General features: G+C 36.0%; 1 protein-coding gene across 5 annotated transcripts in view; it reads left to right on the top strand.

Annotated features, from left to right (window-relative positions):
- The window catches only part of KLHL5 (kelch like family member 5), an 85937-nt gene that overhangs the window by 40401 nt on the left and 20929 nt on the right, over positions 1 to 24607 (top strand). For all 5 annotated transcript variants that reach the window (XM_041752272.1, XM_041752271.1, XM_041752273.1 and 2 more), the window contains 3 exons: positions 1794 to 2006; positions 10845 to 11031; positions 24373 to 24597. In XM_041752272.1, the coding sequence (XP_041608206.1) occupies positions 1794 to 2006; positions 10845 to 11031; positions 24373 to 24597 (625 nt within the window). The remainder of the gene's footprint in view (positions 1 to 1793; positions 2007 to 10844; positions 11032 to 24372; positions 24598 to 24607) is intronic.

Below are 24607 nucleotides of genomic sequence, written 5' to 3'. Positions count from 1 at the left end.
TACAACCCCCTATAGCTGGACCTTTAGGCTAATTCCCATTTTATACTATTATAAATAATAATACAGAGAAGCATCATTAGGGAAGCATCAGCTTTTTTTTTCCTCTTGTGAATTATTTATTAAGGATTAAACTGCTAGTAGGATAACTGGTTGAGAGCTTCAACATTTTTATAGCTCTTGCAATGTGTTACCAGATTATTTTATAATGTCAGTACACAGTTGAGTAGAACAGTTTGCTTGAAGCCAACATTGAGGTTTTATTAAAATATATTTCTGAAAATGATAGTCATTTAAAATAGATACATTTGGGCATTTTTAACTAAACGTGATGAATTGAAGCAATTGAATTTAGTTAATTATTCATGTATGGCTTCCTGTTAAGAATTTCTAATAAAGGAATTTCAACCCAAGATATATTTTAGATCAGTACCTAATTTGGGTTACTGCAAGGTATATGGGACATATAATTCTCATTTTAATATAGAAGATAGTTACTGGTAATCCTTATCTCTAGCTCTAATTTAAGTGGCCTTAGCTATTTCACTAAAACCATGTATGCTGAGACAGCCACAGCACACTAGGAAGTATAAGAAAAACATCAAGGGGCAATTTGTGTAGCATTTGCATTTATATTATAGCTAAGTAAACAATCCATGCATTAAGACTTGTAACCTGTACTCCAGATAGTAAATTTCCCGTATCTTTGGATTGTTTAGCATAACAACCTAGTAAAGGTCATTATCGCACAGCTAAAGTCATTTCTGTCCCCCATTTCAAATTATAAGGAGCCTAATTCTAGTAGTATCTGCAACTGAATTATCTTCAGTCCAAGGTCCTGGAATCCCAGTACATTGTATGTTAACACTTTTGCTTTGGCTCTTTTTCTCTGAGATGAAAAGAACTTCAGACGTAAATCAGTTTAGAAATTTTTAAAACCGACCTAAAGTGCTGTGTGAACTACATTAAAACACTCTTCAGGCCAAGGCCAATCAGAACCAGGATAGCCCTAAGTATATATAGTCTTCTCTGGGCAGTCGGAGAAGATTTTTGTGGTACAGGATGGTCCTGGGAAATCCAGCCTGCCTGGCAGCCATTTCTGGGTAAGAGAAATCTTCATGACTCACCCCGGTAACTGGCTGCACTATAAACCAAATTCTTCAGCAACCACAAATGTAACCAGACTTTGATGTCAGACTATCCTACATCTCAGAGTCTAATTCATTTTTTTCTACCCTCCACCTCTTGAAAGACTTGCCAAAGCTATTCTCTAACTTGAGCAAAGCAAAACCTAAAAATCCCGGCTCCATTTTTAAAGTGTCCCAAATGGTAAGGGCGCCTGGGTGGCTCAGTCAGATAAGTGGCTGGTTCTAGATTTTGACTCAGGTCATGATCTCAGAGTCCTTGGATCAAGCCCCACATCAGTCTCCATACTCATCGGGGAGTCTGCTTGAGGATTCTTTCTGTCCCTCTCCTTCTGCCCCTCCCCCTGCTCAAGTGCTATCTCTCTTTCTCTCCTCCCCCCCCCATAAATAAATCTTTAAAAATATAAAATGTACCAAGAGGTAAAATTTAATTCTATTGATATGGAGACACTTACAGTGTAACAACATAATTTGCAGTTTAATGTTATTTTATACTGTGTTTCTTTCTAGGAAACAGTAATGCTATTGTAAGGAAGGTCTAACGAATGTATAAATGTGTTTTAGCACCTGATTCAAAAATTTTTATTTACTCTTAAATAAACTGATGGATAGAAGAAACGATATTGTTGATATGCTACTTTTCCCTTCTAGGAGCATTTCATGGAAGTAATTCGAAACCAGGAATTTGTATTATTACCAGCCAGTGAAATTGCAAAGCTTTTGGCGAGTGATGACATGAACATTCCTAATGAGGAGACAATACTGAATGCACTTCTTACTTGGGTTCGTCATGATTTGGAACAGAGACGGAAAGATCTCAGTAAACTTTTGGCTTATATTAGGCTACCTCTTCTTGCACCCCAGGTAAACTATTTTTGATTATTTAAAATCAGTATCCTAATTTCAACAATATTTGGGTATTGATTTTGTTAATCATGTTAATACGTACATGTCTGTAGGTTTTTCCCTTTGGCTATTCTATCCAATAAGGCTATTTTACCTATACTCCTATGAAATGTGTAGGTGAAAAGATACTTAGCCAAAAAACTTCTGCTTGTGTTTGTGACCCAGAAGGTCTGGCTGCCTAAATTACGTCAATTAAATAACATTGTCCCTAAGGGGGTTAGTAATTTTATTTGACTCAGCTTACAAACCTAGCAATTGAAGAATTAGTAAAGCTGCGGGTGAAATTTGCAGTAGATGCCAGGAGCCAGAAAATGTAAATTAATTCATTTACTACACATCTATTAAGTATCCATTAAATGCCAGATTCTGGTGATGTATAAACTGAGACATGGTAAGAGTTCCAGCTCTGACATTTTTTTTTTTTGGATTTTATTTATTTATTCATGACAGAGAGAGAGAGAGAGAGAGAGAGAGAGAGAGAGAAACAGGCAGAGGGAGAAGCAGGCTCTGTGCAGGGATCCTGACGTGGGACTCAATCCTGGGTCTCCAGGATCACACCCCAGGCTGAAGGTGGCGCTAAACCGCTGGGCCACCAGGGCTGCCCTCCAGCTCTGACATTTTAAAACTCTGTGTCTTGGCATAGTCACACACCCCATTCTCTTATATCTGTTAGGTGGAGATAACATCCTCTTTGACTATCTGACAGGATTATTGTAAAGATGAGAAAAGTGCTCGGTGAGATCAAATGTGCTACAAATAATCATGGTAGAATTATTAGCATTATTTTAGAATTGAGAGATATCTAGTTAGTGTATTCAAGGCAATCAGAACACACTTGCATGCATACTTTCCCCTTTGTACAGTTTTAACCGGAATATACTGTGGTCCCCCCCTTATCTGCAGTTTCGCGTTCCCATGGTGTCAGTTACCTGTGGTCAGCCATGGTCAGGAAGCAGGTGATCCTCCTTCTGACCTCTTGTTGGAAGGTCAGCGGTAGCCAACTACACATCACAGAGCCTGTGTCACTCACTTCACTTCATCTCATCACATAGGCATTTTATCATCTCGTGTCATCACGAGAGGAAGGAAGGTGCATAAGATACTTAGAAAGACCACATTCACATAACTTTTATTACAGTTTCATTGTTCTATTATATTATCTGTTATTCTCTTACTGTGCCTGACTTTTAAATTAAACTTTATCATATGTATGTATGTATAGGAAAAAAATATATATGGGGTTCAGTACTATTTGTGGTTTCAGGCATCCCCTGAGGTTCTTGGAACATATCCTCCATGGTTAAGGGAGACCACTGTGCTATAATTTCCTCTTCCTCCTTTACTGCTTATCCTGAAGGCTTGAATTAGAGAAAGAGGCCTTGAAAGTACAAGAAGAATGAGCTGTGACTACTCAAGCTCAGATTTTGGTTGTTCAAGTGCCATAAATTTTATCTTATTTGTATTTATCTTGAGGATTATGTATTTCATCTAGCAGTTGTTAGCAGAAGTCACTGTTTGCTCTCTACCTTATAAAGACAAAAAATACTACCAATCCTTAATAAGAAAGACCTCCTTTTCAGAGGTAAACTATCATATGAATTCGTAGAAGTGAAACCATATGAAATGTTGACAATTCAAGAAAAATAACATTCTAAAATGTTTCCCTTGAAATCAGATTTCAAAAAGAGAGTTCTGTTTTACTGGTACCTAGCTGAAGTTTTTTCCTTATCGTTTTCTAGGTTAAAGAAAATTAAATCTAAAAAATCCTAGTAGACTTTGAAAAGAATCTGTGTGATTCCATAACCTGACAATTGACTTAAGTCCTGCAGGTTCAAATATTTATGATGATACTATATTTGCATGATTCCTAGAGACATTTCACGTTTCTGTTATCCAGGATACTGCTGATAATCATAACCACAAGATCTTAGAGTGGAAAGGCACTCATTTAGCCTAACACCTGTTGTACAAATGAAGTAACCAGCCAAAAAAGTAAAACCATATGCTCACAATCCTAAAGTGATTGCATAAATTTCTGTCCTTCTGCATTGTAGTTTTATTTGCCTTTGCTACTTGGCTAACATAGAGCTAATAAGAGACAGAGTTAAGTTCTGTGCCTTTTTCACTGAACCAGTCTGCCCCTTGAACATATTGTGTGTAAAATTTCTGGGTTGGGGAGGTATATCAAGTGGAGGAAGAAGTAAGTTAAAAAATAAATGTGTGATTATGATATAATGAGAGGAAGGCTGTGATGAATATATGAATATGGCATTATAAAAATAATTGGAGTAGCCCGCCCAGGCTGATGGTGGGGAAGCTGGGAGAACTTTCTGAACTGTCACTTGGTCGGTATACTGAGTAGCTACCCAGAAGCCTGGGGCATGATAGCCCAGGAGAGATAGGAGACTGGACCTAGTTATGGAGTCGTGAGCAAATACATCAAGCAAGAGAGCTTTAATGGCTCAAGTGCAGACATAAAAGGGCAGAGTGGGAAGACAAAGAATCTCTAGCTATGCCGAGGAGTTTGCATTTTATCCCCAAAGCAGTGGGGAAGCACTAAAGGATTTTAAGCAGGGAATGATATAAGTACCATCTTGCTTAGGAAGGAGGATCCTCTCTAACTGTATTGCGGATATTGAATTAGAGCAGTCAAAGTAGAAATCCATTAGGAAGACTATTGGATTCAGACAAGTGAATTAGGTGCTTGCTGGCAGTGCAGGTAGAGAAATTACCAGGCTCAAGAGCTGTTTAGGATGTAGAATTGGTACAACTTAAAGGTGTGGGGTACAAAAAAAAAGGGGGGGATCCAGAATGATTCTGATTTGTGCAACTAAGTTAAGGAAAGTGCTGTCATTTAAGGCAAAGAATACAAAATGGAGTGCTGATTTTACAGTGGAAAGAAGATGGAAAAATTGTGTTCCCAGAGTTTCTTGGTACCTTTCATCCTCTTGGAGTCTAGGAAGAAGTTTTGAAAACTTCTTATTTAGGCTGTTACAGCCAAAAGGAAGAGAATGACTTGGCAAAAGCAAGGGCACTAGAGATGGAACCCTCAGAAACAGTAGTGTTTAGTAGTAATTCCTAAATTTGCCTAAATAACTGGAGGGCCATTAAAAAGAGATTCTAAAATTAAATTAAATTAAATTAAATTTAAAAAAATAAAAGATTCTAAGGTCAGGGAGGAGGAAATTTTAACATAATCTGATATTACACAGGAGACATAAGGACAGAAGATCCACTGGATTAACCCAGTTATTCTATTCTCATGAAGAAAAAATTGGATTATATTCTGTATGTTTTATTGTGAAAGATAGAAACATATGACAATTATTTAAACTGTCCAGTGGGTATCAAATAATAAGTGACTAATATTTAAAAATTGCTACCAAGCCCACTTACCTAAAGAATTTACTTTTGTAAATAGGTGAAGCAGATTAAGAATACACTTATCATGATGAGCACTGAGTAATGTAGAGTTGCCGAATCATTACATTATACACCTGAAGCTAATATAACACTATATGTTAATTATAGTGGAATTAAACAAAATAAATGAAATTTAAAAACAATAAATAAAATTTTTAAAAAGAATTTACTTTTGTGAAATAGTTCCTTTCCCAATGAGCTTTTACCCTACTTTGTAAATATGGAACACTATTGAGTCTAGCTAGAAAGGATGTAACTTACATATATAGTAATTTTTTATAGTGTCTCCCGCAGTAGATCCTTAAAATGACCGAAGAAATATATATGTAATTGTCATCCTCTATCAAATGATCATTTAGTGTGGTTTGTTGTGATGTGTTGTTTTTTTTTTTAACTCTGAATAATCCAGAAGATACATGTTTGTGGATTTTTGTTTACCTTTGAATGCATCACAAGCTTTTCTATTTGATCAAGCTTCAAACAATGTGGATAGGAATACTAGGAGAAGTGTACATTATTTAAAATATTTTGACACCTAAATTCTTAAAGTTCTCAATGGTTAGCTTGCATTATAAGTATCTTGGTCTTCACTATTCTGTTCTCAATTCTCATTACTGTTTTCTACTGAAAGTCAAAAATATAAAATGAGCCAGTATTTACCTTTACCATTCTTTTAATTTACCTGTTTTTGATGCCAAAACATTTTTTAAACCTATAGAATTCAGAAAATTCACATTCTATTTTATACACTAAGTAGTACTGGAAGGGACAGTTGTAGAGAAATAATCATATGGAGATTAGGTATGTAAGGATAAAAATTTACACATTGAAAATGTTTCTTTTTTCTACATATTTTCATTTAAGTTATTTGTCATTCTCTAATAGTGGATAAGACACATAGTGTTCACCTAAAATGCAGAGAATACAAGTCTGTATTTTTTCTCTTTCAGTGCCTTCTGAATGATTTTCCAAATGATTTCTTGTATCTTCCATTTGATTAATCTGATATGTGGATTAATGGTTTTACATTCCCTTCTGTTACTCTCATCTCCTACTTAAATATGATTAATCCCATTATTCATTAAGTATAGAGACTGTTAGCATGATTAAAAATATATTTTAGGGATCCCTGGGTGGTGCAGCAGTTTAGCGCCTGCCTTTGGCCCAGGGCGCAATCCTGGAGACCCAGGATCGAATCCCACGTCGGGCTCCCGGTGCATGGAGCCTGCTTCTCCCTCTGCCTATGTCTCTGCCTCTCTCTCTCTCTCTCTCTCTCTCTCTCTCTCTCTCTCTCTCTCTGTGTGACTATCATAAATAAATAAAAATTTTTAAAATATATATATATATATTGTTTTACTTCAGATTGCAATAACTATTAAGTCTCCCAAGACTTTACTTTCTATAATTTTTTCACATTGATTTTTATTTAGAAAGGACTAAAGTAATTACATATAGCAAAAGTAATATAAACATTAAGATCAGTCAAAATGAGCCAACTCAGTGCATATTCAGCAACGGTTTCTATAGCAAATATAACTATATTTTGTGTGTAGAAAAAATATGGAATAATTAATATCATAATATATACTCTGGCACAGGTCCTGAGACTTATGTCTTAATTTAGCTTTTTTACTGTTAGCATGCTGTTCTCAGTTTCCAAAAACCATGAACTCTTTTTTACAGTGACTTTTGTTAGAGACTCTTCCATTATCAAGATATGAACATATTCTCAACATTATTACTCATTTGCATTTGCAAAGTAAAACTGCATTCCCCACCCACTCAAATGGCTAAAATAAAAGGAGATAGTAACAACTGTTAGTAGAAATGTGGAGGAACAGGAACCCTCATATATTGCTGGTGGGAACATAAAATGATGTAGCTACTTGGAAAATTGTTTGGCAGTTTCTTAAAAAGTTAACATGTATTTACCATATAACCCAGCAATTCTATTTCTAGTTATCTACCCAAGAGAAATGAAAACATTTATCTACATAAAGACTTGCATGCAAATGCTCGTAGCAGTTTTATTCATAACAGCCAAAAACTGGAAATAATCTGTGTCCATCAACTGTGAACAGATAGACAAAATGTGGTATATCCGTAAATGGAATATCATTTAGCAATAAAAAGAAGTACTAAGGAACACTCAAGCACTGTTGGTGGAAATGTAAATTGGCCTCACCACTGTGGAAGACAGTATGGAGGTTCTTCAGAACATTAAAAATAGAAATACCATATGATCCAGTAATTCCACTACTGGGTATTTATCCAAAGAAAACACTCATTCAAAAAATTATACACAATCCTGTGTTTATTGCAGCATTACTTACAATAGCTAAGATATGGAAGCAACCCATGATTCCATCAATAGATGAGTGGATAAAGAATATGTGGTATATACACACACACACACACCAGAATATTATTCAGCCATAAAAATGGATGAGATCTTGCCATCTGTGACAATATAGATAGGCCTAGAAGGTGTCACACTGAGTGAAAGAAGTCAGAGAAAGACAAATACCATTGATTTAACTTCTATGTGGAATCTAAAAACGAAAAGAATCAGAGCCATAAGTACAAACTGATGGTTGCCAGAGCAGTAGAGGTTGGGGGATGAACAAAATGGGTAAAGGGGAGTGGGAGATACAGGCTTCTGCATATGGAATAAATAAGTCATGGGCAAAAAAGACAGCATAGGGAATATAGCCAGTGGTATTGTAACAGTGTTGAACAGTGACCAATGGTGGGTAAGCATACACTTGTGGTGGGCATAATGTATAGAGTTGTTGAATCACTATGTTGTACACCTGAAACAATGTTGTACACTGTGTACCAACTACAATAAAAAATTTTTTATGAAAGAAATGAAGTACTGATACATGCTACACATGGGTAAACCTTAAAAACATAATTTTAAAAAGCAAGTCAGCATATTGTATGGCTTTATATAAAACATCCCCCCAAAAAGGCAAATCTATAGAGACAGATAAGCCAATGAGACAGGAGATGGGAAACAGTTTAAATAGCAAACAGCATGTGAGCTCTAACTGGGGTGATGAAAATGTTCCAAAACTGTTTATGGTCATGGTTGTACAACTTGGCAGATTTGCTAAAAAACCACTGAATTATATACTTGAAATCGTGAATCATGTGATATGTAAAATGTGTCTTATATTATCAAATACTGTCCTGCAGTGTATCAAAAGAATGATACACTATGACCAGGCAAGCCTTTTTCCAGGAATGTAAGAGTGATTATAAGTAAATCTGTCAAGAAAATCATATCAATAAGTTAAAGGAGAAAAAGCCATATGATCGTATCAGTAAATTTGTAAAAGGCGTTTGGGAAAAATGTGGGAACCATTCTCAGTTTTAAAACTCTGAAGTAAAATAGAGAGAGAAGAAAATAGCCTAAATAGAATAAAGATGGATTACTAAATGCTATAGCAACTTTCATCCTAAATAGTCAAACACTAAAACCATATCAATTCAAACCAGAAAAGGGGTACTCTGTATCACTAATTATTTAACATTGCTTTAAATGTTTTAGCAATTGTAATAATAAAATACAAATGAAGTAATTGGCATACACATTAGAAAGAGATGTCAACTATCCCTGTATGTTGGTGATTATGATTGTATGCCTAATAACTACAGTTTTATAAGGGAATGCGGTAAAATAATAGATTATAATATAAGGATAAAATAATCAAAAGATTTTTCTCTCCAGCAAAATATTTGCAGAATGTAAATTTAAGAATCCATTCCCAATAGCAATAAAAATCATAAAATCTGTAATATGTATATTAAATATGTATATTTAATACAAGAAAGGCATAAGACCTATATGAAGAAAGGTATACAGCAAATGGAAAGGCTTCCTGAACGGAAAGACAATATCATAAAAATGTAAATTCTTCCACAATTAATAAATAATTTAATGCAGTTTATATTAGAATTCCAACAGGGTCAAGATGGTGAAGGGGAATTAGATAAATTTATCTTTAGCTTATATGGAAAGTTAAAAACTCAAAAATAGCCAAGAAAACTATGAAAATGAACAGTAAGGGTAGATTTATATCAGAAAATCAGAGTGTGCTATAAAGACACTAAAAAATTTGATATTAGAGTAGGAATAGACAAATAGATCAATGGAAAAGAATAAAGAATCAGAAAATAGGTCTCATATATCCTGAGATATATTTATAAGAATAAAATATATAACCAAAGTTCAATTCACTTGAAAATGAAGATTATTTAATAAATGGTGGTGGTACAGAACTGGCCATCTACCTTGAAGGAAATTAAAATATTCTTCAGCTCATACTCTATTTAAAAATTAATTTCACATGAATCAATAGTAAATAAAAGAAATACAGCAAAAAGAGGGGTGGGAGGTAGTTGGAGAAATAAACACAAAAGGAAAAGAAATGCATTTTTTAAAAGTCAGGATGAAATCATTTCTATGCATTTGCATAAAATTACATAAAGTTTAAAACTTGGATTCAATGAAGCAGAAGGGATTTAAATTTTTTTAGGGTAATCACCATTTAGAGTTCTTTGCCCTTAAGAAACTGTAAGGTGTTTTGCTGTTGTTGTTTTTTTTAGAAGGGGGAGGGGCACAGGGAGAGGAAGAGAAAGAATCTCAAGCAGACTCCCTGCCTAGCACAGAGCCCTTCTAGGGGTTAGATCTCAGGACCCTGAGATCATGACCTGGGCCAAAATCAAGAGTTGGGTGCTGACCCATTGAGTTACCCAGGCACCCCTGCTGTTCTTTGAGTACTGTTTAGAGAGGTCAGGTAAATGCAGTCTAATTAGTCAATTTCTATTTATAATTACTCTTCTTCAGTTAAAATTATTTCTAATTTAAAAAATAAAGTGATTTTTTTAGAAAAGCAGTAAAAAAGATTATTAAAAAGCACCAATTTCTCCACTACCCAGAGATAAGCACTATTCAGGTTTCAGAGCATACCACCTATCTTCTTCAATTTATATTTTTCAATGTAATTTAAAATGCCAATCTTGTAAATATTGAATATATTAGTTAAAAATAGGTGTCCAGGGGAGACCTGGGTGGCTCAGTGGTTGAGCATCTGCCTTTCGCTCAGGGTGTGATTCCGAGTCCAGGGATCAAGTCTTGCATTGGGCTCTCTGTGAGGAGCCTGCTTCTCCCTCTGTCTGTGTCTCTGCCTCTGTGTGTGTGTGTGTGTCTCATGAATAAATAAATAAAATCTTTAAAAAAAAAAAAAAGTGTCCAGGCTTGGATTTTTTTTTTCTAAATGAGATCATTTCCATTTGTGAACTATATGTTCTTTTAATTACTATTTTCTTGCTCATTTAGTATACATCCTCACCACTCTTTTCTAGTTCCTGGCAGACATGGAAAATAATGCACTTTTTCGGGATGATATAGAATGTCAGAAACTTATTATGGAAGCAATGAAGTACCATTTATTACCAGAGAGACGACCCATGTTACAAAGCCCTCGGACAAAACCTAGAAAGTCAACAGTTGGAACATTATTTGCAGTTGGAGGAATGGATTCAACAAAAGGTATTAAATAATCTTTTATTTGGGGGAACAAGGGAGAAAAAAAAGAAGTTTTAGTTAGTAACAACACATGGCCAAAGAGCTCTTTAGAGAAACAGCTGGTTCCAGGAACTGGAAAAATACAAGGTAAACCCAGAACATCTTTTAGTCCCAGAAAGTAAAGAAGTGCTCAACAACTAATGAAGACAGTACAAGGGACAGAAGAGACAGTTTGTAGGAACCACCACTGTCCAAATCTGGGATAATTTCAACACCAAAATAGATAATGATGATAAAAGATTATCATTTTTTTTAAGATTATCATTTATTAAATCAGTATGTATTCATGAGTCCACACTAGTACAAATAAAGACGAGGGGAGGGACAGCTTTAGAATTATTATTAGAATGCCAACTAATAATTACAGAAAGAAAGGACTCAAAAAATTATAATTTATCATGATAACTAATTCAGTCAAAAATTATCAATAGATGCTACCACCAGTAGGTGAAAGTTTGAGAACAGATAATTAGCTTCAACTCAACAGATCTTCCAACCACTTGCTTATTAGTGACAAAGGGTAAACTAGTATCTTTACAGTGGAGAAATGGGGCAGACAGCACCTCAACCGAATGAGCTATTATCCTATAGCCAGTAATGAGACTAATCAGCAGCATGTGCCTCTTAGGAGTATACAAAGGACAACTCAGCTGTACATCTGTGGTATCCTCGCCAGAAGTGAACAACTCAAATTTAATCATGAGGAAAAAACAAATCCAAGTTTAGAGACGTTCTCCAAAATGACTTCTGTGACTGTAGTTTTCCAAAATGTTAATGTCGCAAAATACAGAAAAGACTCAGGAATTCGTGCCACATTTCAGGAGACTGAAGAGATATGACAGCTATTATACTGCATCACCTTGAATTTCTTTTGCTCTAAAGGACATAACTGGAGCAGGTGATAAGATCCAAATAAAGTCTGTTGGTCAGGTAACAGCGTTGTGTAAATGTTAAGTTCCAGATTTCGGTGATTGTATTGTTCCGTAACAGGGTTTCTTGCTTTGAGAAAGATACACTGAAGTATTTAGGGTACAAGGGCATTATCTCTATAACTTGATCTTAAAACAGTTCAGGAAAAAAAAATTATACACACGTGTATACAGCAAAAGCAAATGTAAAACAACATTTGGGAAATCTGGGGTTAAGGTATTTGGGAATTCTTTGTACTGTTTTTGCAACAGTTGTTACAGCAACAATAATAGTAACAAACATCATATATAGTGCCTCCTCTGCCAGGTGGTGTGCTAGAAGCTTTCTGTGTATTATCTCTCAGTACATTGATCTTCCTTTCCTCTGAATTCCTAGCACTGATAGCCTGCAATCCCCTGACAGCACCTCTCTGACTTGGGAATACATCTCTGAACTCACTTCATTCTACTTCTCCCCTCACTCTTCCAGTTCTAGCCCTGCTGGCTTCCGCTTCCTTCATGGAACAAGTCAAACATTATCCCACATCTGGGCTACTCCATTAGCTGTTCCCTCTCCTGGAATGCCTAGCAGAAATTATTCACTCATCTCCAAACATCAATTTACCAAAAAAAAAAAAAAAAAAAAAAAAGACTTTCATGGCCAATCATCACCTGTCCATCACTTTCTAATCTTTTGCCTACCTCCTTCTCTCTGATTCTTCTGCTTATATTTCTTCATAACACCTGATCTGTCTACTTCTTCCCCCCAAGTAAGCTCTGGGAAGCAAGAAACTTGTTTTGTTTTGTTTTTCTCAACAATATATCCCACAGCACCTAGAACAGTTCCTTGCACATAGGCAGCATCAATAAATATTTGCCATATAAATGAAGGTTGTCCTTCCCCATTTCTTGAATTATTTGTATGACTGAAGCCTTCGATGCATTATTCACATCTAAAGATTTGCATGTGACATCTTTAATGAATATAAAAATAGGAGCTCTAATTGGAAGAGTTTTACTGTAATTTAACTTTTGGCTTTATGGTAACAAAGATATGGATGTAGATATTATCTCAGATTATATGGTGCTTTATATTTGTAGATGCTTAAGGTCTAAATAAGGCTTGATCACTGAATGGTACAGAAATATGTAAAGTTAGAAAACTGGTGAGAGTTATTGTATAAATATTTGAAATTTTTAGAGAGTGCCGCAGTCCAGGTAATCAATTTGCAAATACTTATTATTTACTGTATTCCTGGAACTGTTGCTCAGCCTTGTAGTCCTTACTAGCACTTCTTCCTTTCTATCTTTTCCTCTCTTTTTCAAGGCTTTGTTATTTCTCTATTGCTTATACTCTTGTGTTGCTTTTATTCTCATATTTTCAACTTGCATAAAATACTTGTTCACTGCTCAGCTTTCATCTCAAACTATGTGTATTCAAGTCTTCTCTGACCATGTGTCCCAGACTTGAGGACTTGGAACTATAATTCATTGTTTTTCAATGGCATCAATGGACGTCAGCCCTGGCTCATTTAAGCAGATAAAGAAGGCTGTTGAAAATGGTGAAGAACTATATCCACTGTACCTTATTTATCATGCTTGCCTTGGATTTTAAATCCTAGGTTCAAGTAAGGTAGGTTACTAGCTTTAGGGTAGTCCTGAACCCCAAACTTCTAAGGACGGTGAGAATAAATATCTGTCTTTCCAGGTTTATGGGAGATTCAGTTCCTGCCTCTCATCAAACCTCTTTTGTACAGTGGAAAACTTCCCATGCATAAGCAGGGGAGCTCAGCTACTAAGTACCAAAGTAAATAATACACTTCCCTCCCTCCCTCCCTCCCTCCCTCCCTCCCTCCCTCCCTCCCTCCCTTCCTTCCTTCCTTCCTTCCTTCCTTCCTTCCTTCCTTCCTTCCTTCCTTCCTTCCAGATCTTACCTTCTGACAATCACCAAGTCTTCTTTCAAATGGGTCTTATCCTTCTAAATTTCCATTGCTACTTTCCAGTTCCTGGTAGCCTCCTATCAGCCTACATCTTTTAATCATGTTCCTTTAGTGTGAATAGCATTCATTCATTGTGTTGTTACTATGTGCCCGGAATTATGCTAAGTGCCTCAACTATCATTTTTAATCTCATATTCATAATAATTCTAAGAGCTGAATGTTGTTATTGCCCTAGGATACCTGTCCCTAGAAAAGTTAACTGTCTTTCCCAGGAGTACACAGCTAACGAGTGATGGAATCAGGATTCAAATAAGGCATGGACTCTGGAGACTACACCCTCTGCTTCATTAATACTTCTGTTTACATAACATTTCTCTGCTCAACGACTACAGTGATCTTCATTTCTTACCACATAAGATGTAAAATCCTCTTTCTAGTTTCCAAGATTTTCTGTAATCTGGCCATTATTACTTGACCAGCTTTATTTCTGAGTCTTTCCTAGATGCCAGTTGTTCTCACCTTCTATCCGATGCAAGCTATCTTCCCTGGCCATAACTTATTTTATACCCAAAGTCTTTATAATGAAGAGCAATTTGCATCCAGTCTGGATCATTGGGTTCTTGGTCCTTTCATATACCTTAGTACAGGGCCCAACAAATAAGCTTATTTCCATAAGCTGGAAATGTTTCTAAATAGCCATTAAGAAAAAGTTAGAATATCTTTCTGCTTACTTTTTAATTTTTTTTCTGCTTACTTTTTTAAAGGTTAATCTTTTAGTATAAGGAAGTTTTAACCTTTTATATAGAATTTTGTAATTATTAGGGATTTGTTACTTGAAGATATTTGGGTTTTGTTTTTTTTTAAGAATTATGTTTGCTCACACAAACATACTTTTCCATGACATGTTGCCATCTTAACTAATTATATATATTAAAAAAAGAAACACCACATTTTCAAAATAGTTTATATTCTGAGGTTCTGGATAAACATGGATTTGGGGGGAGAACACTGTTCAACAGCCGTGATAACAATATTACCTCTTTTTAAATGAAATATTATAGGGGTACCTGGGTGCCTCAGTCAGTTAAGTATCCGACTCTTGATTTCAGCTCAGGTCATGATCTCAGGTGGTGAGATTAAGCCCCAAGTGGGGCTCAGCTGGAAGTCTTCTTGAGATTTTCTCTCTCCCTCTGCACCCCCCACCTAAAATAAATCTTTTTTAAAAATAAATATTATATAAAGTACCCCATAAAAATATCCCTTTTTTTTTGCAAAAATGTCATAAAAGATCATGCTTTGACTTATTCAGTACTATCATTGTGTTGCAGTTATTTATACCATGTCTATTTAGCTATTTAAATTATCTTTCTAGTAATGATGTATTTGCATTCTTACACACATATTCAACAGTTATGAATAAAATTTGGAAGATGAATGTCAAAAAAAAAAAAGAATTCTGTTTGGTGTTAGCAAAGGAAATTTTAGTTACCAATTCGTAGAACCATAATGCTGCTTAGTGAACTGGATTTTTTGTATGACAGAATGAAGATAATTTTAAACATCGAATTTAGAGTGATGTATAAACTATCCTATTACATAAAATAATCTGAGTGTATGAATAAAATCTCATAGCTAAAAATTATAAATATTATTCAAGCTCAAAAATTATTTTTGAACAGCTACTATATACAAGGAACTCTGTTGCTGTGAAAACAAATAGGGGCACCTGGCTGGCTTGGTATGTGGAATGTGTGGCTCTTGATCTCAGGGCTGTGAGTTCAAACTCATGCTGGGTGTAGAGATTACTTAAAATAAAATCTTAAAAAAAAAAACAAAAAGAATACAGAGATGGAAAAAGACTTGAAACATATTTCAAGTAGCTTATGAATTTTGTAGGGTATATCAAAAAATAAAAACCATAACATCAGAAAATAGAATATTCTGTGTATGTGTATGTGTATCTATATCTATCTATGTATATATATATATGACTATCAATAGTATTGGTGCTCTGATGAACCAATTATAACAAATACTTTGGAATAAATATTTGTCCTGATTCTAATTCTCTAAAAATAGCTCTGATTGCATGTTGTATTAGACACTTAGAAAGAGAGAAGTAAAATAGAATCTAATTGAACTCTTCATAAATGGAGGTTGGATTATTTTAGAGGGGTGAGGCTTTTAACTTTTTTTCTCACTTCATAAAGAAAACAAAAGAGTTCTTGGAATATTCTAATTCTTTTTTTCTTAAGATTTTCTTTATTATTTTCGGAGAGAGAAAGAGAGAGAGAGAGTGAATGAGTGAGTGGGAGGGAGAGGGAGAGATAGTCTGAAGCAGACTCCATGCTGAGTGCAGAGCCTGATGCGGGGATCGATCCCACAACCATGAGATAATGACCTGAGCTGAAATCAAGAGTCAGACGACACTTAATGGACTGAACCTCCAGGTGCCCCTGGAATAGTTTAATTCTTTAAAAAATGTAGATAGGAACAGACAGTTACTCCTGGACTTCCCACATTCTTAGTTTCCAAAGTTCATGATTTGCACTTACACTCTTGTCCTTCCACGTTGCAACAGAATGTGTATCCCCTCCCTCCTCGTAGGAAAGCCAGCCCCACACCTGTGTTCTGACACTGCCCTTTCCTGCCTCCTCAGGAACCTTCTTCTTTAAAAAAAAAAAATTATTTATGAGAGACACAGAGAGAGAGAGAGGCAGAGACACAGGCAGAGGGAGAAGCAGGCTCCATGCAGGGAGCCCGACGTGGGACTCAATCCCGGGTCTCCAGGATCACACCCTGGGCTGAAGGCGGCGCTAAACCGCTGAGCCACCCGAGCTGCCCAGGAACCTTTTTTTTTTTTTCTTTTTTCTTTCTTTCTTTCTTTTTTTTTTTTTTTTTTTTCAGGAACCTTCTTCTTAAGTGGATGCCTTCCATCTGTATTTTCAGCTTCTTTCCTCCCAACTAGATCCTTCCCATTAGCATTCAAGCAAACTCAAGTTTATCAAGTTTTAAAAGCAAAACAGAACAAAACCTCTCTCAATCTACCTAGTAACTCCCATCTCTCTCCTTCCTTTTATAGCTGAACTTCTCATAGAATCATCTATGCTCATTATCTATCATCCTCTCACCTCCCCATCATGTCTTAGCTAGTCAGACAAGGGACTCTCCATAAAGTTGTCAATGACTTCCATGAAGCTAAATCCAATAATACTTTGTAGTCTTAATCTTACTTGCTCCCCTAGGTAGCATTTAATACTGTTAGTAGTTTTTACTTACTACAAAAAAATTTTTTAAGTTTTTATTTTAATCACCTGGTACTCATCATGATTGCATTCCTTAATCCCCATCACGTATTTCACCCATCCCCCCCACCACCTCTCCTCTGGTAATCATCATTTTGTTCTCTATAGTTAAGAGTCTGCTTCTTGGTTTACCTCTTTTCTTTTCCCCCATGTTCATTTCTTTTGTTTTCATTAAATTCCGATATGAGTGAAATCACATGGTATTTGTCTTTCTCTGACTTATTTCATTTCATACTCTCTGGCTCCATCCATGCCATTGCAAATGGCAAAATTTCATTCTTTTTTATGGCTGAGTAATATTTCATTGTACATATATACCACAGCTTCTTTATCCATTCATCAATTTGTGGACATTCGGGCTTCTTCCATATCTTGGCTATCATAAATAATGCTGTTATAAATATAGGGGTACATGTATCCCTTTGAATTAATTTTTTTTAAGTACACTCTATGCCTAGCATGGAGCCCAATGTGGGGCTTGAACACATGACCCTGAGATTGAGACCTGAGCTGAGATCAAGAGTCGATTGCTTAATTGACTGAGCCACCCAGGCACCTCTGAATTAGTGCTTTTGTATTCTTTGGGTAAATACCCCATACTGCAATTGTTAGATTGTAAGGTAGTTCTGTTTTTAACCTTTTGAGGAACCTTCATACTGCTTTCCACAGTGGCCACACCAGTTTGCATTCCCACCAACCGTGCAAGAGGGTCCTTCTTTCTCCACATCTTCACCAATACCTGTTGTTTCTTGTGTTGTTTAGTTTAGCCATTCTGACAGGTGGGCAGTGATATCTCATTGTAGTTTTGATTTGCATTTCCCTGATGGTGAGTGATGATAAGCATCTTTTCATGTGTCATTGGCCATCTGTCTTCTTTGAAGAAACATCTGTTCGCGTCTTCTACCCATTTTTAATTGGATTATTTGTTTTCTGGATGTTGAGTTCTATAAGTTTTTTAATATATTTTGGATACTCCCCCCTTATCAGATATGTCATTTACAAATATCTTCTCCCATTCCATAGGTTGCCTTTTAGTTTTGTTGATTGTTTCCTTTGCTGTGCAGAAACTTTTCATTTTGGTATAGGCTCAATAGTTTATTTTTGCTTTTTCCCTTGCCTCAGGGAATCTATCTAGAAAAAAGTTGCTGTAACCAATGTCAAAGAAATTACTGCCTGTGCTCTCTTCTAGGATTTTTATGGTTTCAGGTCTCACATTTAGGGCTTTCATCCATTTTGAATTTGTTTTTGTATATAGTGTAAGAAAGTGGTCCAGTTTCATTCTTTTGCATGTTGCTGTCGGGTTTTCCCAATACAATTTGTTGAAGAGACTGCATATTTCCCATTGGATATTCTTGCCTGTTTTGTCAAAGATTAATTGACCGTGTAACTGTGGGGGTTTTTTTCCTGGATTTTTTATTCCATTCTGCTGATGTACATGTGTTCTTTTTATGCCGGTAACATACTATTTTGATCACTACAGTTTTGTAATATAACTTGAGGTCTGGAATTGTGATGCCTCCAGTTTTGCTCTTCTTTTTCAAGGTTTCCTTGGCTATTTGGGGTCTTTTCTGGTTCCATACAAATTTTAGGGTGGGTTGTTCTAGTTCTGTGAAAAATGCTGTTGGCATTTTGAGCGGAATTTCATTAAATGAATAGATTGCAGGGGTGTCTGGCTAGCTCAGACAGTAGAGCATGTGACTCTTGATCTGGGATTGTGAGTTCAAGCCCCACATTGGGCATTGGGTATAGAGATTATTTAAAGATAGATAGATGATAGATAGATAGATAGATAGATAGATAGATAGAGGCACCTCAGTGGCTCAGTCAGTTAAGTATCCAACTTTTGCTCTGAGCCCTTGATCTCAGGGTTGTGAGTTCAAGCCCCATGTTGGGCTCCATGCTGGGTATGGAGCCCACTTAAAAAAACAGATGGATAGATGGATAGATGGATGGATGGATAGATAGATAGATAGATAGATAGATAGATAGATAGATAGATAGATAGATAGATAGAGTAGCTTGCTTTATAGCAGGCTATAAAGTAGCTGCTTTGGGTAGTGTGGACATTTTACAACATTTGGTCTTCCAGTCCATAAGCATGGAATGTATTTCCATTTCTTTGTGTCATTTTCAATTTCTTTCATTAGAAAGAAATGTTTTATAGTTTTCAGAGTACACGTCTTTCATCTCTTTGGTTAGGATTATTCCTAGATATCTTATTATTTTTGGTGTTATTGTATATAGGATTGTTTTCTTAATTTCTCTGTCTCTGCTTCATTATTGGCATATAAAAATGCAATAGATTTCTGTAGAATTGATTTTTTATCCTGTTACTGAATTCGTTTATCACTTCTAACAGTTTTTTGGTGGAGTCTTTTGGATTTTCTATCTTTTGGATTTTCTATATATATTATCATGTCATCTGCAAATAGTGGAATTTTTGCTTCTTCTTTACCAATTTGGATGCCTTTTTCTTTTTGTTGTCTGACTGCTGTAGCTAGGACTTCTAGTATTATGTTGAATAAAAGTGGTAAGAGTATTCATCCTTGTCTTGTTCCCTAAGTTTTCCTCTATTGAGGATGATGTTAGCCATGGCCTTTATTATGTTGAGGTATGTTCCCTCTAAAGCTACTTTGTTGAGGATTTTTATCCAGAAGATCCTTTTTTCTTGATAAAGCTTTTTCTACATCTATTGAAATGATAATGGGGCACCTGGGTGGCTCAGTCAGTTAAGTGTGTCTGACTCTTGATTTTAGCTCAGGTCATGGTCTCAGGGTCATGAGACTGAGCTCTACATCAGCCTCCACCCTGGGCATGGAGGCTGCTTGAGATTCTCTTGCTCATTCTCCCTATGCGCCCCCTCCTCTAACTCACTCACATGCTCATGCTCTTGCTCTCTCTCTTTCTCTAAAAAAAGAAAAGAAAGAAAGAAAAGAAATGATCATATGGTTCGTATCCTTTCTCTTATTGATATGATATATCATGTTGGTTGATTTGTGAATATTGAACCATCCTTGCAACCCAGGAATAGATCCCACTTGATTGTGGTGATTGATTTTTTAAATGTATTTGTTGTATTCAATTTGCTAGTATTTTGTTGAGAATTTTTGTATCTGTGTTCATCAGGGATATCGTCCTGTCATTCTTTTTTGTGTGTGGTGGCTTTATCTGGTTTTGGTATCAGGGGAATACTGGCCTCATAGAATGAATTTGGAAATTGTCCTTCTTTTTCTCTTTTTTTGAATAGTTTGAGAAAAATTGGTATTAACTCTTCTTTAAATGTTTGGTAGATTTTTCCCATGAAGCCATCTGGTCCTGGACTTTAGTTTGTTAGGAGTTTTTTGATTGCTGATTCAGTTTTTTGCTGATTATTAGTCTGTTCAAAGTTCCCATTTCTTCCTGTTTCAGTTTTGATAGGTTTTATGTTTCTAGGAATTTATCCATTTCTTCTAGGTTGTCCAATTTGTGGGCATATAGTTTTTCATAATATTCTCTTATAATTGCTTGTATTTTTGTGGTATTGGTTGTTATTTCTACATTCTCATTTGTGATTTTATTTATTTGGGTCCTTTCTCTTTTCTTCTTGATAAGTCTGGCTAGAGATTTATCAATTTTATTGATTCTTTTTTTCAGAGAACCATCTCCTGGTTTCATTGATCTGTTTTTTTAAATTTTCTATATCATTTCTTTCTGCTCTGATCTCTATTATTTCCTTCCTTCTGCCGATTTTAGGTTTTGTTTATTCTTTAGGTGTAAAGCTAAGTGTTTATTTGAGATTTTTCTTATAGACCTATATTACTATACACTACCCTCTTAGAACCACTTTTGCTATATCCCAAAGGTTTTAAAACATTATATTTTCATTTTCATTTGTTTCCATGTATTTTTAAATTTCTTCTTTTATTTCCTGGTTGACCCATTCATTGTTTAGTTAACATGTTATTTAACCTTCATATATTTGTGGTCTTTCCAGATTTTCTTGTGGTTGACTTCTAGTTTCAAAATATTATAGTCAGAAAAGATTTATGGTATGACTTCAATCTTTTTAAATTTTTTGAGACTTGTTTTGTGGCCTCATATGTGATCTGTTCTGGAGAATGTTCCATGTGTACTTGAAAAGAATGTATATTATATTGTTTTAGGGTGAAATGTTCTGTGTATAACTGCTAAATCCATCTGGTCCACTGTGTCATCTAAATCCATTGTTTCCTTGTTCATTTTATGTTTAGATTATCTATCCATTGATATAAGTGGGGTGTTAAAGTCCCCCTGCTATTATTGTATTGTTATCAATTGGGTCCTTTATGTTTGTTAATTGTTTTATGTATTTGGGTTCTCCTGTGTTGCATGCATAAATATTTACATTGTTATATTTTCTTGTTTGATTGTCCTTTTTATTATTAAGTAGTGTCCTTCTTTGTCTCTTGTTACAATCTTTGTTTAGAGTCTGTTTTTTCTGATATAAGTATTGCTACTCCGGCTTTATTTGACATCATTTGCAGGATAAATGTTTCTCTACCCCCCCACTTTCAACCTGCAAATGTTTCTTCTAGGCAGCATACAGATGGGTTGTTGTTTTTTTATCCGTTCTGTCATACTATATCTTTTGATTATCTTTTGATTTAGTCCATTTACATTCAAAGTAATTATTGATACGTATTTATTGCCATTTTATTACTTGCTTTGTGGTTGTTTCTGGAGATTTTCTCTAATTCTTTGTCTTTCTTTCATGGTTTGCTTGTTTTCTTTAGTGATATATTTGATTTCTTTCTCTTTATTCTTTGCATATTTATTAATGTTTTTTGATTTGTGGTTACCATTAGGTTTGTATACAGCAGTCTATATTAAGTTGATGGTCATTTAAGTTTGAACCCATTCATTCTTCTGTCCTCCCTACATTTTGGATATATGGTATCCTATTTTACAACCTTTTATTTGTGAGTTTCTTGACCAACTTTTAAAAGAAATATTCTTTTTACTGCTTTTGTGTGTCCTACCTTCATACTGTTTTGTTGTTGTTGTTTGTTTTTTGTTTTGTCATTCCTTTCCATCAAAAAGTCCCTTTTATATCTCTCACAGGGCTGTTTTAGTGGTCATGAACTTCTTTAGTTTTTGTTTGTCTGAGAAACTCTTTATCTCTCCTTCTATTCTGTATGATAGCCTTGTTGGATAGAGTATTCTTAGTTGCAAATAATCCCCACTTGGTACTTTGAATATATTATGCCATTCTTTTCTGGCCTGGTAAGTTTCTGGCATAGACAGTTTCTGCTGAAAAATCTGCTGCTGGCATTATAGGGTTTCTTTGTATGTAATTATGTTCTTTTGTCTTGCTGCCTTGAATATTTTTTATCATTATATTTTACCATTTTAATTACAAGATATTTTGGTGTGGGTTACAGAGCCTTGGTGTAGGTCTGCTTTTACTGACTTTGTTGGGGGATCCTGTGCCTCCTGGATCTGGATATGTGTTTCCTTCCCCAAGTTAGGGAAGTTTTCAGCTATTATTTCTTTAAATAAGTTCTCTGCTCTTTGTTCTGTCCCTTCTTCTTCTGGGACTCCTATAATATGAATCTTAATTGTGTTTGATGGAGTCACTGAATTCTCTAAGTTTATTCTCAGTCTCACTGATGTCCTCCACTCCTTTCTCAAGAGTGATCATTGCTTTAAATTCTCCATCAGGCATGTTACTTAAATCTGTTTTGCTTAGATCTCCAGCTGTGACCTTGTCCTATTCTTTCATTTGGATCCAATTCCTGTCTTCTTATTTTGTCTAAGTCTCCGTGCCTATTTCTCTATGTTAGAAAAGTCAGCTGCATCTCCTGAATAAGAGATCTTATAGTGCTGGAGTGCTAGTTCTGGGAGTGTCTCCAGTGTGCTGTGTGTACTCTGCTATTGTGGCCTGGTCACTTTATCCCTCAAACCAGTTGTCTGCAGAGGCTGTCTTTGCTTGCTACAGGCAGCATTTGGTGCCTGGCCTGAGTGTTGTGCATTTGAACTAGGCATGCCCTGGTCTGCTTGTGAAATGAGACCTATCACCACCACCACTGGAACTGAGGCCTCACAAAACTCCTTGGTTGGCAGGGGTTTGGGCTAGTCTTCTGAGGAAGGGGCCTGCTGTGCTGGGACTGAGGCAAGTGTGACTGGGAAGGGCAGTTCTGCTGGAGTTTGGGGGAACAGAACTTGGTGTAAATAAGGTAGGTGGTAAGTGTTGGCACTGCACTGGTTCCTGTAGGTAGCCCCATGCTTCTGCTGAGGAGCAAGAGGAAGGACATGGCATCTACCAATTCCTTTGTTCCTGGAGAGGCCTCCATGAATGCTGCCTCCCTGGGACATGCTCACTGTGTGCCCCAGGTGCTCTTCAGATCGCTGTTTCCATGCTGTACGTCTGCATTCTGTTTCCCTTGCCTCTTCTTCAGGGGCAGCCCCAGTGTCCTCCAACCTCTCCCAGAGCCAAGCATGCTAACTGTTAAAACTCCAGACTTTAAGCCCCACTGGTTGCAAGAACTCATGAAATTCAGGCCCTCTCACTTGCCAAGCCAATTGCCAAGGGGATTTATTTTCCCATGTACCCCCTGTGTGCCAGTTTGCCTCCTACCCTTATCTGAGACCATGGCTTCCTCCTCACTGCATTGGCCACAATCCATTTCTCTCCCAAGCCGTGCCTCCACACATCCTGCCATCTTCATTGTGGCCTCTTCCCTACCTTTAGTTGTGGAGTTTGTTCTGTCAGTCTTCAGATTCTTTCCTATTTAGGATTTGCTGTTTATCTAGTTGTATTCGTGAGAGTTGGGGAGCCTAGGGTCCTCTTACTCTGCCTCCATCTTCCTTCAGAACTATCTGCTACAATTTTTTTTTTTATGTTGGCTTCCATGACACTAATCTACCTTCCTTTTCCCCAACTTCTAGCTGTTACAAATAATCGTTTCTCACTTGACCTTTTAATACAGAGCCTTGTGTATGGCCTAGAGAATAGGAGGAGATGGGGTCAGAGATATAAGCAGAATCCTGACCATGCAGAAGCTCATTGAAATACAATAAAATTATTATTGTCAATGCTAGAAAATCATGATTTGTTTTATATGTATGAATTCATAAAATACTCAAACATGGTGAGATTTTTATTTCCATAATTTCCATATATTACTGTTAAAGGAGCAACAAGCATTGAAAAGTATGATCTTCGTACAAATATGTGGACTCCTGTAGCAAATATGAATGGGAGGAGGCTACAGTTTGGTGTTGCAGTGTTAGATGACAAACTGTATGTGGTTGGAGGAAGAGATGGACTGAAGACTTTGAACACTGTAGAATGCTACAACCCCAAAACAAAAACCTGGAGTGTGATGCCTCCTATGTCCACCCATAGGCATGGCCTTGGTGAGTATAA

The sequence above is a fragment of the Vulpes lagopus genome, chromosome 4 (assembly GCF_018345385.1).
Source record: "Vulpes lagopus strain Blue_001 chromosome 4, ASM1834538v1, whole genome shotgun sequence".
NCBI lineage: Eukaryota > Metazoa > Chordata > Mammalia > Carnivora > Canidae > Vulpes > Vulpes lagopus.
The sequence above is the reverse complement of the archived record's forward strand: the minus strand, read 5'-3'. Positions and strand labels throughout refer to the sequence as shown.